Here is a 17,074-nt window from a genome sequence, read left to right as displayed (position 1 = left end):
GGGACATTTCACGTAGCCGATGTATAGAAAGTAATTAGAACCTTCAGTTTAGATGATCCCGGGTTGGATGTCCGACTGGGACAGGCATTTCTACTACGTATTATGGTTAATTCCTCTGGCTCTGAGACCGGGTGCTTCCGTTCGTCAATACACATCTCTTCATCTACACACAACGCAGTACAATATTAACCACCACAGATAGGGTATCCGACCGTAAACTGGACCAAATCCCCCATGACGTGCCAATCTCAAGAATTGGGAAAATATCAGACAGAAGAAGAATTAGTAGTCTGTCAGTGTGCTGTCTATACAAGTGTGCAGTACAGTACATAGTAATGTATGTGCATATACCCGAGTAGCCTGTTTGGAATGGCTTACAAGGTGAAATATTGCTGTTAGAATGGCAACCCGAAGTTGTCAAGGCATGGATTCAGACAGGAGAGATGCCAACCTTTGTAGTGGGTTTTCAGTAATCCCTCCTCCCTACCACTCTCAGAAAATATTCGAGTCAAATCCAAAGCAAGCTCCTCCCTTCCGGATAATGACACCCCCTTTGCCCTTCCCCACAGCGATCTGTCCTAAAGTATATCATATTACAGAATAAAATTTGCACATTCTGTGATAAATTCTTTGTAGCTTGTTTCGCACCCAGCAGCTGCTTTTCAGTGTGGGTTTTCTTGACGCAACCTTCCCAGTGCGACGACATTTTCGCCTTCTGAACCATAACCGATTTCAGTATAGATGCATTTAATAACGCGTGAATTCCCTCTGATTGTTCCTATCAACACTGAAAACCTTTTGTGTGAGAGTTACTTTTCGGTACACTTAATACTGCAAATACAACATTACTATATTTCTATAGTGGAGAAGAGCAGAGTAAAGCTCCTTTACTCACAATGATTTCACAACGCTCACGGGTAGCAAAAGTAAGGGACGATCGAATTAATTGCCAACTCACAAGCATTGCAAATTTTTCTTCTTTCCTTTTCTTTCCCGTGGAAAATGATTCGTGATAATGTCACTTTTACGTAATAATTTCCCCTTTGACCGTAATGCCGTACTCGCGAAGTAATACTTACGGATAATCCGTAATAGTTGCACTTCCGAGACAGGTAACCTTAGCCTTTAAAGAAATTCATCTCAATATAACCTGTGCTAATTATTCTATTGTCTAAGTCAAACGTCTGCATTATATTGCCCATCAGTCAGTAATGGGTTATGAGGGTCAGACAATGTTGAGTCTCGAACTTCCATAGTAGGTCAACATACCCAGACATGAAATTTAAGAACCTAACGACTTCATCTTTCTTAGCAAGTAAACTGTAGTTGTATGTTATAACGACATGGATATCTCGACAACGTCAAATATTCCGTGATATCAATTACTTCTAAATATTGCTTGATGCGACAATTTTTTTAAAAAATCTTCAACCACCTACGTAATACCATTCTTGTTTTCCATTTCGATTATAGTTTTACACAAAATACGGTATTATTTCTTTGGCCGTGGCAAGTTATATATATATATATATAAGCCTGTTAATGCATGTACATGCATATACAAAACGAATCCAGTGGCACGAACAATATGTTACGAGCACGGCCTATCAAGACGTCTGCTGCCCAGCTGAATGGTTTGCAGGTGGAGAGCGCGACAACATCCTTAGTCGTAACGGGTTTCTAGACTAGGTCCGCTAGCTCTCAAATTAGACAGCTCAGCTCATTTCTCCAGGCTGAGTGAACTCCGTTCTAGTCTTCAATTCAGGGCTCAAATCCTTGGGCAAGCCGCGAATCAAACCTGGGGTCTCCTGGTAAGAGACAGACATCTAACCCCTATGTGATGGGGCAGTAACGTCTATAATACAGCAAGTAAGCTTGCGATTTTCCAGAGCTAAAATCGTAATCATAGTCACGGAAATCTCGTCCTTTACATACAATTTGAACCACATGCATCCACCACAATTCGACACATGACCGCCTTGATGAGACATCAGTGACGATGTCATTTGGCTATCACACCTTTGATGTGTTTAATGTCTGTGAGACCAGCATTATCCTTCAACTGACCATAGGATTCCAAAATTTGAAGATTCTAGAAATACTCCCCCGAAGTCTTTGCACTGGAACCCAGGACCCTTGGGTAGATAGACGAGTGGCTTAATCAATGCGCCAGTTCTGTACCCTCTGCTGTATAATGAACTTCATTAATGTTAAAGGAATATCTTGTCGCCTTCTTTATTCTTCCGTTCTCCAACCAGTACATTTTATTTGAAAATTGGTAAGGATAGTATTCCTTTTCGATAAGTCAGCACTTACTTAGTTTCTTTGCGTATAAATTGCCAGGGTTACATCACTAATGTAGCTCTACGCCCTCTACACTCTCGATTTTCCTTCCTTCAGAATTCGTGCTATTATTCGATACCAGGCCAAATATCACATCTACACAATTAAGTTATGCAGAGGCGGAAAACAACGAAATCTTCATCCCTTCATAACATAAACTGAAAGAGGGAAATTAAACATCGGTTAAAGAAAGGGAAGATCCATGAACGGTGAAAAATGGACGACTTCCTATGCCTTACAATTCTTACATATTTAGAGCTGGAAAAGAACACAAATATGTCACGAGTAAGTGGAAATAAGACCCGTGACTGCAAACATGACCTCGCCACCACTGAAGCAGATTTACTTGGTTGATTATTGGTATGTTAATCTGATGCACTACTGTGACGATAAATAAATAAAGTAGGTATGCTAGTATCAAGGCCGGGCTGAGTGGCTCAGACGGTTAAGGCGCTGGCCTTCTAACCCCAACTTGGCAGGTTCGATCCTGGCTCAGTCCGGTGGTATTTGAAGGTGCTCAAATACGACAGCCCCGTGTCGGTAGATTTACTGGCACGTAAAAGAACTCCTACGGGACTAAATTCCGGCACCTCGGCGTCTCCGAAGACCGTAAAGTAGTTAGTGGGACGTAAAGCAAATAGCATTATTATTATTATTATTATTATTATTATTATTATTAGTAGTAGTAGTAGTAGTAGTAGTATCAAGGAGGTCTAATTGCGTGTTTCAAATCTTGGAAGATGACACTGCGATGAATGAGACATTCATTCAAGCATAATAACGCACACTAAACCATTCTCTTAATTTACTAGATTCCTTAATACGTACAGGTTTGACTTATTTTTATAATTCGAATTCAAACACTTGTCAAAGTTATTCAGAAGCAATATAACATTTTTGAATGGGAAGAGGGAGGGTCACATTAAATTCTACCTTACTAGAAACACCACGAAAACATTAAAGAAGGTAATTGCATGAAATGTAAACTCACCTCGGTCCTCTGCTGCAATCGCTTGTTGAGCTCGTAAATACGATAGTCAGGCTGCCCGAAGTACGGCGTATGGCGCCTGGGAACAGGAAGAGATCTACCAAATAAGTCGAAACTACACATCACAATCATCAAAATATGTTACTTTAAACAAGTACCACTAAGAAGGAAATGCTCTATGGTACAGTCATAAAGGTGTATTCAATAAAATAATGCTTAACTATAAGTGCGTCTTACTTTAATAAAGACGACTGCATATACGCAGAAGAAAGGGCGCGTAGAAATGTTCTTGCGTAACAATTTCAACAGAATACTTGGGATAATCCTACTTAATTTATTCCTGAACACAAAACATTCATGAATGCAGTGGAAGATGTTCGAATTTTCTTTTTTTCGAGATGATCCCTACGACCTATTAAACAAAATATAAGTATAAGTAAATTACAAAATGCAGCAATCAGTGAAATGGCACCCAAGGGCGAGCGATAGGGCCAGAGTTACGATGATTTGTGAACATATCAGACAGACGGACTGACCGCTAATGGAATTGCGGTTTACATAACTGGCCGCGGGCACAACAAACCATCATATCTATTTGCATGTATTCATTAACAGGGCCAATATTAAACATTTGCTCAAACTTTCCTATTATATGTATAACTGAAGAGGACGGACTATCATGCAACTGTGCTGACAGAGGGTTATGTATTGTTGAGGGGAAAGTATTGCTTTAATGCCAAAACTAGCTGTTAGGGAGTTAAAGAAACTAAGCGGCTTAGTCACAAGAAATGATCAACGGCGAGCAACACAAAGATACGTTAGAGAGCTAGCCATGGATTCTGGAGACAGGAAAATTTAAGTAGTTTTTAGACCATTACTGGAAGGGAATTCCGAAGTTTGGCGTGTTAAATCGGACATAATCTTAGAATGTTGACTTCCGTATTCACCATGACCGTTTCTTCCCAATTCTCAGCCTACATAACATATACGCGTTCTGGTGTAACAAAAATAACAGCAGCAATATAATAATAATAATAATAATAATAATAATAATAATAATAATAATAATAATAATAATAATATAACAAATAAGTCATTCTATATATGTATGTATGTATGTATGTATGTATGTATGTATGTATGTATGTATGTATGTATTATGTTGTATGTATCACATCTCCCAAACCACTGGAGTGATTTCAACCAAACTTGGTACACTTACGACTTACTATCAGGAGACAAGCCGCGTGGGGGTAAGACACCCCTAGCACACTTGGGGGTTGGGGTGAGATATAAAAATAATCTAAAATACCATAATATCGAATCCATAGTTTTCGGGGTCGCTGAGATGAACAGTGACACTCCGATTTTTTAAAAGTCAAAGTTCAGCCCCTTTGGCACAGAGGGCGAGAAAGGGTAAAAATTAAAATGTCCAAAATGACTGAGATTATGGAGGTACTATGTATGTGTGTATCTTCCAGCACAGCTCACAATTAAACTTGGTACAAATATTACTTATTATATGGAAAAAAGAGAAAAGCAACGGGAATTTACCTCATTCCTCATTTCCCTAGCATGCCTCTTCAGTGACGCCTAGACTATCTATGACAGCTGTTGGTGGAACTGTGGAGGATCAAACCAGCCTTCGGGCTGAATACCCAACATACATACATACATACATACATACATACATACATACATACATACATACATACATACATACATACATACATACATACATACACATCTGGAAAAAATACTGTGGGGCAAGATATTCCGAGAACCCCTAGGGGAGGGAGTGAAATATAAAAATAACTAAAAACGACCGATATCAGTGTCGAATTAATCGTTTTTGCGTTGCTGAGGTGAACAGTTACATTCCAGATATCGTTTAAGCCCAGGTTCACCCACCATCGGTACTGGAGGGAGAGGCACGGGGAGACAAGAGATGGAAAATAATGTGCAAATTTACCGAGATTATGGATTTGCTCTGTGTATATTCCAGAACAGCTCTCAACCAAACTTGCTACACATATTACTCAATATCTGAAAAATAATAATACTGTGGAGTAGGCACACCCCCAGCACCCACAGGGTAAGGGGTGACATACAAAATTATCGAAAATGAACAATATTAATGTCGAATCTATAGTTTTCAGTGTCACTCAGATGAATAGTGACACTCCGGTTGCTGTTTAAATCGAAGTTCTTCACTCATCGGCGAGGGGTGGGAGGGGGGTGAGAAGGAGTAAAAAAGAAAACATCCAAAAAAATAATCGAGATTATGGATGTAAGTTCTAGAACATCTATCAATCAAACTTGCCACACATACGACTTACAATATGGGGAGAACACCAGAGGTAACACACCTCAGCCCCCAATGGGAGGGGATGGATTACAAAAATAATCGAAATCGACCAATTTTAGTGTCGATTCCAGTCAAGAGTTTTTAGGGTCCCTCAGATGAAAAGTGACAATCTGAATGCCGTTTAAATAAGAGTTACCCCATTGACGTGGGGGCTGAGAAGGGATGAAAACTGAACATTACATGACCAAGATAATGGATGTATGTATTTATATTCCACAATAGCTCTCAACCAAACTTGATACACATATAACTTACTATTTGGAAAAGATAGTCTACTGTAGAGGTAAGGCAGCGCCCGTAGGATAGGGGTGACGTTTCAAAATAATGCAAAACGACCAATATCAGTGTCAAATCCATAATTTCTGGGGTCACTCAGACGAATAGTGATACTCTGGATGCCGTTAATGTCAAAGTTCAGCTACCATTGGCATGGGGATGAAGCGTGAAAAAAAAATGAGCAAAAGGGCTGAAATTATTGATGTGTGTGCATGTTTTAGAACAGCTCTCGACCAAACTTGGTACACATATGACTTATTATCAGGAGAATATACTGTAGGGGTAAAAATAATGGAAAACAACATATTAATGTCGAATCCATAGTTTTCGGGGACGCTCAGATTAACGGTGACACTCCCGATATAATTTCTGTCGAAGTTCAACCTCCATCGGAAAAGGGGTGAGAAGGGATGAAAAACTATATGACCCAAATGATCCAGTCTATGGATGTGTGTATGTTCCAGTACAGTACGTAACCGAACTTAGCAGACATATCAATTACTATCTGGAAAAATTACCGTGGGTGTAGACGCCCGTAACACCCCTCGGGTGTCGATGCGTATGCATAATGGAAAGCGACCTATATTTTTGTCGAATCTACAGATTTCAGCATCGCTGACATGAACCTACTATCTCAAACCTACTATCTCCCGAATACTGGATACTAGCCGCACTTAAGCGACTGGAGCTATCGAGCTCGGTGTAATACAAATCCTACAAGTAAACATTCAAATAAAGTACGGTAATACAGCTAGTAGTAATAATATAAAATAACATGAGGCTCGAGCCTCACTGTCGGCAGCCCTGAAGATGGTTTTCCGTGGTTTCCCATCTTCACACCAGGCAAATGCTGGGGCAGTGCCTTAATTAAGGCCACGGCCGCTTCCTTCCAACTCCTAGGCCTTTCCCATCCCATCGTCGCCATAAGACCTATATGACGTGTGTCGGTGCGACGTAAGGCAACTAGCCTAATAATAATAATAATGATAATGATAATAATAATAATAATAATAATAATAATAATAATAATAATAATAATAATAATAATAACATGGATTATAGCAGTCGCCTGCTAGTTTGTATGAACAGCTGAGCACCCCACGAGTGGCCATGCGTATCAGATACTATTACTATGGTGTACGACATATTCTGATTTATTACCGTCCAAGTGTTCCCATAACTAGGACTACGCAATCCATACATGTTCCCTAAAGTTTTGGGAGTGAAAATGCTCTCTGGAACTTAATTCTACGTAAGGTCCGCACCCTGCTTCACCTGAATATACCGACAGACGTTTTAGGAAAACTCACGAGCTATGGAAGTTCTGTGGTGGTGGTGGTGGTGGTGGTTGGGGTGGTGGTGGTGGTGGTGGTGGTGGTGGTGATTGTCGTTTTAAGAGAAAGATAAACTAGCTAACCATCCTCGAAGTGATGTAACCTTATCGAGAAGCCAATAACTTATTTGAAAGGAAAAATAATGAAATACAAGTCGATGTGGTAAAAGCAATATCAACGAAATTTATAAAGAAGAAAATATAATCATTTGAGTTAAAAAAAATGGGGACTGATAACTCATTTTTGGGCACTTAATTTGGAAATTAAACTATGGCAGAAGTCTTCATAGATGTTATTAATACTTTCCCAAATAGTATCTCTCTCCTGTTGTTACTCTGCGATACCTACCGACTATAAGCAAGGAATGAGGGGAATGACAGAGAAACATTTTTTTTTCAAGTTGCTTTACATCGCAACAACACAGATATGTCTTATGGAGACAATGGAACCGGAAAGGGCTAGGAGTGGGAAGGAAGCGACCGTGACCTTAATTGAGGTACAGCCCCAGCATTTGCCTTGTGTGAAAATGAGAAACCACGGAAACCATCTTCAGGGCTGCTGACAGTGGGGTTCGAACCCACTGTCTCCCGAATACCAGATACTGGCCGCACTTAAGCGACAGTGGCATTTTTGAGACATAGTGAAGTTGATATTGTTATACGGAAAATGTATCAGTATACAAGCGTTAGCGTTTACTCCAGCCCCTATAAGAAAATTCTGTGATAAACAGAAAACGTTTATACTAGTATAATGAACTACTGACGAAATCACACTGATAAAAACTGTGATAATTACTTTAATGAAAAACGTGATCTGAGACTACACACACGTGGCGGCCAGATCTTCCCATTAATACAGCCATAAAAACACAAGTAGCAGAGCGGCGGGAGTTCAACTGTATTGTGCTGTCGTTTGTTTGTAGAAGTTTCCTTTTCTGATAAACATTCTACTGTACAGCAGAGTACACCATATTTTTATTATATCAATGTACAATACATCGGTTATGAATATTGTATATACCGAGCTCGATAGCTGCAGTCGCTTAAGTGCGGCCAGTATCCAGTGTTCGGGAGATAGTAGGTTCGAACCCCATTGTCGGCAGCCCTGAAAATGGTTTTCCGTGGTTTCCCATTTTCACACAAGGCAAATGCTGGGGCTGTACCTTAATTAAGGCCACGGCCGCTTCTTTCCCACTCCTAGCCCTTTCCTGTCCCATCGTCGCCAAAAGACCTGTCTGTGCCGGTGCGACGTAAAGCAACTAGCAGTTTTTTTTTAAATATTGTATAGCTATTGGACTTCCTAATAAGTACAGATTGACTGTCCAGAGTATTGGTTGGGCACACAACTTCAATGCTTCAGGTGGCAGAATCAAGTACTAACGTGTTCGAATGGCATTCAAAAGTGCTCCAATACGAAACATTCTTTTCAAAAGGGTTAATGACGAGTTAAAGAACCCCTTTCAGGACAATATCCGGGCTTCTGGCCACTCTTTAAAGCTTACAGCAGCTGAATGGGTGTAAAATCACAAAATACTTTATTGTATAAGAACGTATCGCAGCATGTTTAAGAAATAGGTAGATATAAACCTGGTGAAAACTGTCAGGAAAACGACTGAAAATCGAGCGGTTCAGGATTCAACTCAACAAATTCTCCCTCAGAGTTTTGAAAGATTCGCCAGCACGAGTAAAACATGTTTACGCAACATTTGAAGGGTATCTTCTGATTAATAAATTTAAAAAATACACTGGGTTTCATAATTAATACACAATATTTTTATTGTAAACAACTTGATTCGTTCGAAATTAAATTCTTGAACAAACCGAAAAAGGAATTTTCACCTAACGAAAGTAGATTAGCGTGCAAGGAGAAATTGGCAACGTCATTTCCCATCACAATTTGTTTTGATTCCAAACTAACGAAGATATGTATATTGAAGTATATTTCTTGAATCTCGAAGACGGCGACGACGGGTGTCGCTGGGCCTGATTTTCATGAAGTGAACGAACGTCGCTCACTTCGCACGTTGTATTCCATCATATGCTACGTGCGTTCAGTTATGTTTTTTTTCTTGAATCATAACCATTACTGAACTTCCTGAATGTCGAAGTACTCAAAGAAGTAGGGATCTCATTTAAAAATCTGTTTCACAAATCTCTACAGAATTATATGCGTGATCGTAACACAACACCGAAACTTCTATTCCAAACCCCCATGATGATTTTATATCCACTCACGAAGTCTTAATACAAGGCAAGTGATATCAGGTTAAATTGGAAGGACACAGACTGCAGTGTTCGAAGGCCCACGGTTTGAATCCTAATACCGATGTTTGACCTGGGAGGGGTTTCTATGGTTCCCTGTTTCCGCAGGTAAATGCCGGAATAGTATGATGAGACCTATCCTAACCTTAGCTCAAGCTGATTACAATTACACTACGAGAGTCCACAACAACACTGGCCGCCATACAGTTCTTGCACTCTCCAGTGCCCACAGAACAGCACAAATGTCAAGCTTCTACATTCAAATAATTCCAGTCCCATGAAGTATAAATGTATTACATTGTCTTGCCTTACGCTGAATAATAATTCAGTCTCCTAAGTTCACTATTTTCAGCTCAAACGTATTTAGCATTTTCATTCGACCAAAAACAGTGCTTACAATTCTTTTTAGAGCTTCTTGATCTTCTGCTACAAATTATTTACATTGCCACTAATGTCACAAGACATACGATAAAGATGATAACCCTACACTGCATAGTGTAGCGTTTTCGCCACATAATATTCTTCTTCTTGTAGTTCAGTATTATGCTAAATGATGGCAAACTTAGCTATGTACATAATATCTTTGAAATCTGTACTTCCAGAAATTATGCTACAGGGGGCTAAGGGCAATGCTTTTCTCCATCTATGTGCTATGTTATCCTAGCCTGAGGCAGTTGGACATGTGTCATGGTGACTGTAAATGCATGAGTAGCATTGAAATATAATTCTAGGTGATTCGCTGACGATTGAAGTTTAACAAAAATACTGCACTATCCACAATATACTTAACTTTTAGCATAAATGTCTAATAATGTTTAATTTACAATATTTGTTACTAAAGTCATGGAATATGAGTGTAGCGTATTTACTACATCATGCAGCTAAGGCATTTATTTTCAGATGCATGTTTGAAGGTTATGGGCAGCAATGACTTGAAGTACTTATTGATAGTGTTCTATTTAATGAGTATTTCATTAATGCTGCAAGAATTAAGTCCAAATAATAATAATAATAATAATAATAATAATAATAATAATAATAATAATAATAATAATAATAATAAGTATTGTAATTTATATTGCGTTCTCTCAACATGGATTTGTTTACCTTTATCAAATATATTCGTAATTCCTTTTGACATAAATGTCTTATATCTGGGAATCATCTGAAAATATGCGTTACGGAAGTTAGCTTGACAAAAGGGTAACACTAGCAACTCTGCAGGCTGTGATGTAAGGTGTGGATGGATGGCCAGACATTGTTACCTACCAACCGTGCAGGCTGTGATGTGAAGTATGGATGGCTGGCCAGACAATGTTACCTAGGAACCGTGCAAGCTGTGATGTGAAGTATGAATGGATGGATGGCCAAGCAATGTTACACAGCAACCGTGCAATGGCTGGTGGTCATCTGAAATTAGCAGCCGTTGGTGGATGGCCATGACCGAGCAGCACTGTGTTTGAAAAAGAATGCAGATTGTTTCAAAGGCTATCACATCAGTTGAACTGCGGACATGACCTACCCATTTGAGCAAGCTATTGTTTTCCAATTCCTTCAATGTAATAAATCTCGTTTAATTGTTTAAAAATAATTTTATTAATTTTCTATGTTATAATAAGTAATAAACAATAATTCTGCGTATATACTGTACTGGGTAACATTTATACATAAGTAGCCTTCAACGCATGATGTAGCATTTTTGCACATTCCTGAATGTTTCCCTTTTTGCTCACCAGTATGATCAAATACATCAAAAATATGTTGTCAATGTGATGTTACATATCTAATCTCCCTCTAATAATATTTTCACGGGGCGAGTTGGCCGTGCGCGTAGAGGCGCGCGGCTGTGAGCTTGCATCCGGGAGATAGTAGATTCGAATCCCACTATCGGCAGCCCTGAAGATGGTTTTCCGTGGTTTCTCATTTTCACACCAGGCAAATGCTGGGGCTGTACCTTAATTAAGGCCACGGCCGCTTCCTTCCAACTCCTAGGCCTTTCCTATACCATCGTCGCCATAAGACCTATCTGTGTCGGTGCGACGTAAAGCCCCTAGCAAAAAAAAATATTTTCACGTCAGAGTTGTGGGTGTAAATAAATTCATGCAGTGTAGGGATAAAACTTACATTATTATTATTATTATTATTATTATTATTATTATTATTATTATTATTATTATTAATATTATTATTATTATTATTATTATTATTATTATTATTATTATTATTATTATTATTAAGAAGGGCTGTCTAGCAGACATGGCAAGGCGTTTTCGATTCTCCCAGAAGAACGTGGGTTCTATACTTCGCCAGGAAATCGAAAATTTCGAAACGTGATATCCGCTGCTGAAGAAATACTACTGCCCCGATTTTCATCCATCCTACACCAAGAAATGAGTACCAGGTTAATTCCTGGAGGCATATGGCGGCCGGCCATTTAGCGACTAGGTTACATATAGTGGAGGCCTGAACTCCAGGGCCTACATAGTATGTTCGGATATGGCTTGAACATCATATTATTATTATTATTATTATTATTATTATTATTATTATTATTATTATTATTATTATTATTATTCTTTTGCTAGTGAGACTTAGTGTTTACAGTGCACTATGTATTTTCGTGTGGGCTAGAACAAATTTGTAAATTTCATTGAACTGTCCCATTCTCATCCTTGGCTTTGACGATATGAAAGTGACTGAGGCATGACTAATGCTAGTAATGCCATTCCTTAGGCAGCCAGTACCTGTTATAAATGGTGTGAAAATATCGCTCATAGGGTCAGTTGGTGCATTCATTTCAGTGGGCTTGGAAAACTGATATGTAACAGCAATTTCTGGCTCAGTGAGGAAAGCAACGGGAAACTGCCTCACTCATTTCCTTAGCACGCCCCTTCAGTGACGCCGAGGCCGTCCATGACAGCTGATGGTGGAGCTGTTGAGGATGAAACCAGCCTTCGGGCTGAATATTCAACATATCTACATTATTATTATTATTATTATTATTATTATTATTATTATTATTATTATTATTATTATTATTGTGGCGATGATCCTCCTTACGATGTATGTAATTTAAGAAAACTAAAATAGCGGTTATCGGTCTTTGAAGATGATGACGACGACGGCGACGACGCTGATCACTGCAATAAAAAGATCCAAGGACAATAAACGTCTTTCAACTTCAGAGCTTGACGAACAGAGAATTTGGAATCGAAGGGGGCCATACGAGGCAGATGGTAAAGTGGGAGACTAGGGAATAGGTACTTAGTTTTTTTTTAAACTGAAAACGGACATAGGAATATTTCGGGTCATCACTTGTCAAATATACGGGCTAGCAAGGAGAAGGAAATTAATGTAACTCACTCAGTAAGCACTGCAGAGGTAGCCTATGGTATCCTGCTGCTCCAATCACTCCATGTGACAGGCAACGGTACCGAAACCCCAACCCAGAAAAGTTCTCACTCGTCGGAAAATAGTACTGCACACCACCGACAAGAGTGTACCATCCAGATATGATAATATCGTTCGAACAAACAATTTTGTGTAGCTATTGCTGGCCAGGTGCAGCCGTTGCAAGCCGACCAGGGTGGGTAGCATCGACCACGTAAGGGAAACTGCGCGTTAGTATGGTGACGTTAGTGTATGAGTTATAGGAATGTTGGGGACAGCACAAATACCCAGTTCCTGAGCCAAGAGAACTAACCGTTTTAAGATTACAATCATTCAACCCGGCCGAGAATCGAACCCATGTTGAAATTAAACTCGTGAAGACGAGCGGAAAATACTTCTAATTAGAAAATATCGATAGAAAACATTGTTGAGTTCATCAGCCAACAAGAAAGTGAAGATAAAGAGGACAAACCTGTAAGATGTGATAAAACGTAATAAACATCTTAGAATTTCATTCTTCCAGATAAAGCATTAATATGGACGGAACAGCATCAGCCCAGATGCCTCCCAAGGGGAATGTTACCACTCCAAAAATTTAAATTACAGCTGAAATTCCATCGTTAGTCATATTATGTAGGAGACCACGAGCCTTGTTACACAAATATGTCTAAAAATTGTTAGAACAATTCGCAACAATTCGAATAACATGAAAAGAATAAAATCATGAAAGCATCCTTCGCACAATTTGAATAACAATCAAATACCTTATCTCCACAATGAACTAGCTAAAATGCACATACTAAACGGTAAGCTACTGTACTTGGCTTTTCACACGACGTAAGTTCGATTTGTAGGTTCAAATCCTCCCACATCACGTTCACTTGAGCTGTGATGCTGAAGCACAGTGAACTTGTGCCGCAGTACGGCACGCACTCCCTACTTATAAGCATCTTCGCATGAGCCCCTGCAACATACCTGCTTATGCATACCGCAACACCGACGTGTACAAAGTATTCTATAAGCAAAAGGATTTTCTGCACACGCTGCTGAAATTGAACACAACACGCTTAACCAATGATGATTACTTCCAAATAAATAAATAAATAAATAAATAAATAAATAAATAAATAAATAAATAAATAAATAAATAAATAAATAAATAAATAAAAAATAGATAAATAAATAAATAAATAAATAAATAAATAAATACATACATACATACATACATACATACATACATACATACATAATTTTCGGTAATAATCCACAGCAGACTTACAACTGCAAGAAATTAATCTCATGCAGTACTGTCCGAACAGCGTAGGTGATTCCGATAATAGTGACTTCGTAGTTAACTGTTCCAACGAACTCCTAACGTCCAGTTTCCTTCGATCTCTCCACAACGATTGGTGCTAAATGGGTGAGAAGTAACTAAATAGTTTGCTACGTTAAACGCATTTCTGCAGACAACGTCGAAGTTGCAGAGATGCGAGTGGATGTAGAATCGCTCAAAAAGAGAATGAGCGAATGGTATTGTATAAGCTCCTCGCAGATACATTTTTCTCAGAAATAACTGAACGTACAGATATAGGGCCTAATGTTTGTTGTGGGTATACAAATAATTTGTATCTATGCGGAGGTTTTTACGTCCCACCTATTACTTTTACGGTTTTAGTCCCGCAAGAATTGTTTTACGAGTAAATCTACTGAGACGAACCCATGCTGAAATTAAACGCGTGAAGACGAGTGGAAAATACTTCTAATTAGAAAATATCGAGAGAAAACATTGTTGAGTTCTTCAGCCAACGTGGATGAACAGCAGAGATTGAATAATAGTTTTTTTTTTTTTTGTCACAGCAACAGTACTCCTGAAACATAGCAAGTCATGCGCGTTTTTAGCAAGCTTCCTATAATTACACTTGAGCACAGAAATTAAATTTCAATTGCAAGCCAATAACAGAGCGTTTTACTATCATCCAAACATATGGACGGCAATGTCTGGTCTGCCTTTGAGAGACCGCCTGCGTAGCCTATAGTGCATTCGACTGTTCGATAGAAAGTTGTAACTTTCTGTGTTATGAACATCCAAAGGAAAAACTCGTAGAAGGCAACAAACAGAAGACCAGATGACGGGTAGCATTTGTCAAATAGTAACTCACTCTCAATTACCTTTCGCCGGGCTGAGTGGCTGATACGGTTGAAGCGCTGGCCTTCTGACCCCAACTTGGCAGCTTCGATCCTGGCTCAGTCCGGTGGTATTTGAAGGTGCTCAAATACGTCAGCCTCGTGTCGGTAGATTTACTGGCACGTAAAAGAACTCATGCGGGACTAAATTCCGGCACCTCGGCGTCTCCCAAAACCGTAAACGTTAGTGGGACGTAAAGCAAATAACATTATATTATTATGTCAATTACCTTTTCCGCCCATATCAAACTTTACTAAGGTCGATCCAGACCTCAGTATAACAGCGCTCAAATGTACTATAGACATAACATTTTAAAACTGTCCTCCAAATCACTTTCGTTGCACACTGTTATGGTCTTGTGTGATCAAGTAAACTTCGCATTTTCCTACTAATACGTTTCTAAAAACATTTCATAGGTTTATATTATAAGTCTTCTGATATGGCTTTTTTTTCCTAGCTATAAACCCATTTGATCATGTCAAGGTACACACAAATACGTGAGATCTTCAGTACAGTGAAAGTATACCTTCACGATAGCTCAATGAGAATAGCACCAAGGGACATGTTCGTTCCTTTTCGTGGAGTCGACCTATTAAAGCCTAGGTAACCAAACTACTACAAGGACTGAGGTTGGACACGCGTTATCTGATAGGATACGTGTCCAGAGTCTTCTGGTCCACTCAGCCAGTTGTGAGATGAATATAGGAGGAAATCCTTTTTCATGGGAGGGTTATCAGAGTAAACATTGACTGAATGTTTTACTACTGACCACATCACCCCAATACCCGCACAGAATGTCAATAAAGTGTGGAACCTTAATCTCTACACTACCTATTGGCATCTATACCTTGACGGCCACTTCATGATTATCATGATTATCATAATTTCCGTAAACCTTTGTCCCCCCCCCCCCAAATCATCCTAATTCCGATACAACAGCGGAATTCGCTGGTATGTAACACTCACCGGAAGACAACGAGAGTTATTCTTAAAAGGAATGTTTAGAGCCGCAAAGGTTTTAAGAAAAAATGCTTATTTCTTTACATGTGTGTGTATGTATGTATGTATGTATGTATGTATGTATGTATGTATGTATGTATGTATGTACAGTCGTCAGTCCTAAGGCTGGTTGGATCCTCAACAGCTCCGCCATCAGCTGTCATAGATTGCCTAGGCATCACTGAAGAGGCGTACTAGGGAAATGAGGAGTGACGTAGTTTCCCGTTGCTTTCCTCACCGAGCCAGAAGATGCTATTACATATCAGTCTGCCAAGCCCACTGAAATGCATGCATCAACCGACCCTATGAGCAACATTTTCACACCATTCATAACAGGGGATGGCTGCATAAGGAATGGCCTTACTAGCATCACTCATACCTCAGTCACTTTCAATTTGTCAAAGCCAAGGATAAGACTGAGACAGGTCGATGAAAGTAACAAAATTGCTCTAGCCTGTACCATAAGACATAGTGCACTGTAAACACTAGGTCTTGCCAGCAAAGGCATATTTCTTTAAATACGTGAAGTTTTAGAAAGGAAACAATGGTGTCTTTGGATACGCCAGTAAGATTTTATAGTAAAGGCTTAAGGAAACATATTAACAGCAACGGAAATGTTCATAAGTTTTCCTCGTGTCGTTTTAAAATACTTTCTTAATAAAAATTGCCAAATCTATAACACCGTTCCTATTAAGATGTCGGTCTTCCGATCAGGGTTAAGAGAGGACTGAGAAGGACAAATGATTTATAAGCAATCAGTTTCCTACGGTAATTAAGGAGTGACAGAACAATAGCACTGAGGTTTATTTAATAAGTTTTATGGGTATTTATGTTGACCATACTAATTTTAAATGCTGTCCCTTAATCGTAAAACCCACAGTTTAGAATGTTTTAGTTTAGAAAATAAAAATAACAATAATAAAAAGAAAA

General features: G+C 39.1%; 1 protein-coding gene across 1 annotated transcript in view; it reads right to left on the bottom strand.

Moving 5' to 3' along the window:
- Chi (LIM domain-binding protein 2 Chi) overlaps positions 1–17,074 on the bottom strand; it is a 691,542-nt gene that overhangs the window by 100,273 nt on the left and 574,195 nt on the right. Inside the window, exon 4 of the mRNA XM_067135525.2 lies at positions 3,335–3,410. Within this exon, the coding sequence (XP_066991626.1) occupies positions 3,335–3,410 (76 nt within the window). The remainder of the gene's footprint in view (positions 1–3,334; positions 3,411–17,074) is intronic.

The sequence above is a fragment of the Anabrus simplex genome, chromosome 1, assembly GCF_040414725.1.
Source record: "Anabrus simplex isolate iqAnaSimp1 chromosome 1, ASM4041472v1, whole genome shotgun sequence".
Lineage (NCBI taxonomy): Eukaryota > Metazoa > Arthropoda > Insecta > Orthoptera > Tettigoniidae > Anabrus > Anabrus simplex.
Note: the sequence above shows the minus strand (reverse complement) of the source record. Positions and strands in the feature narration are given on the sequence as shown.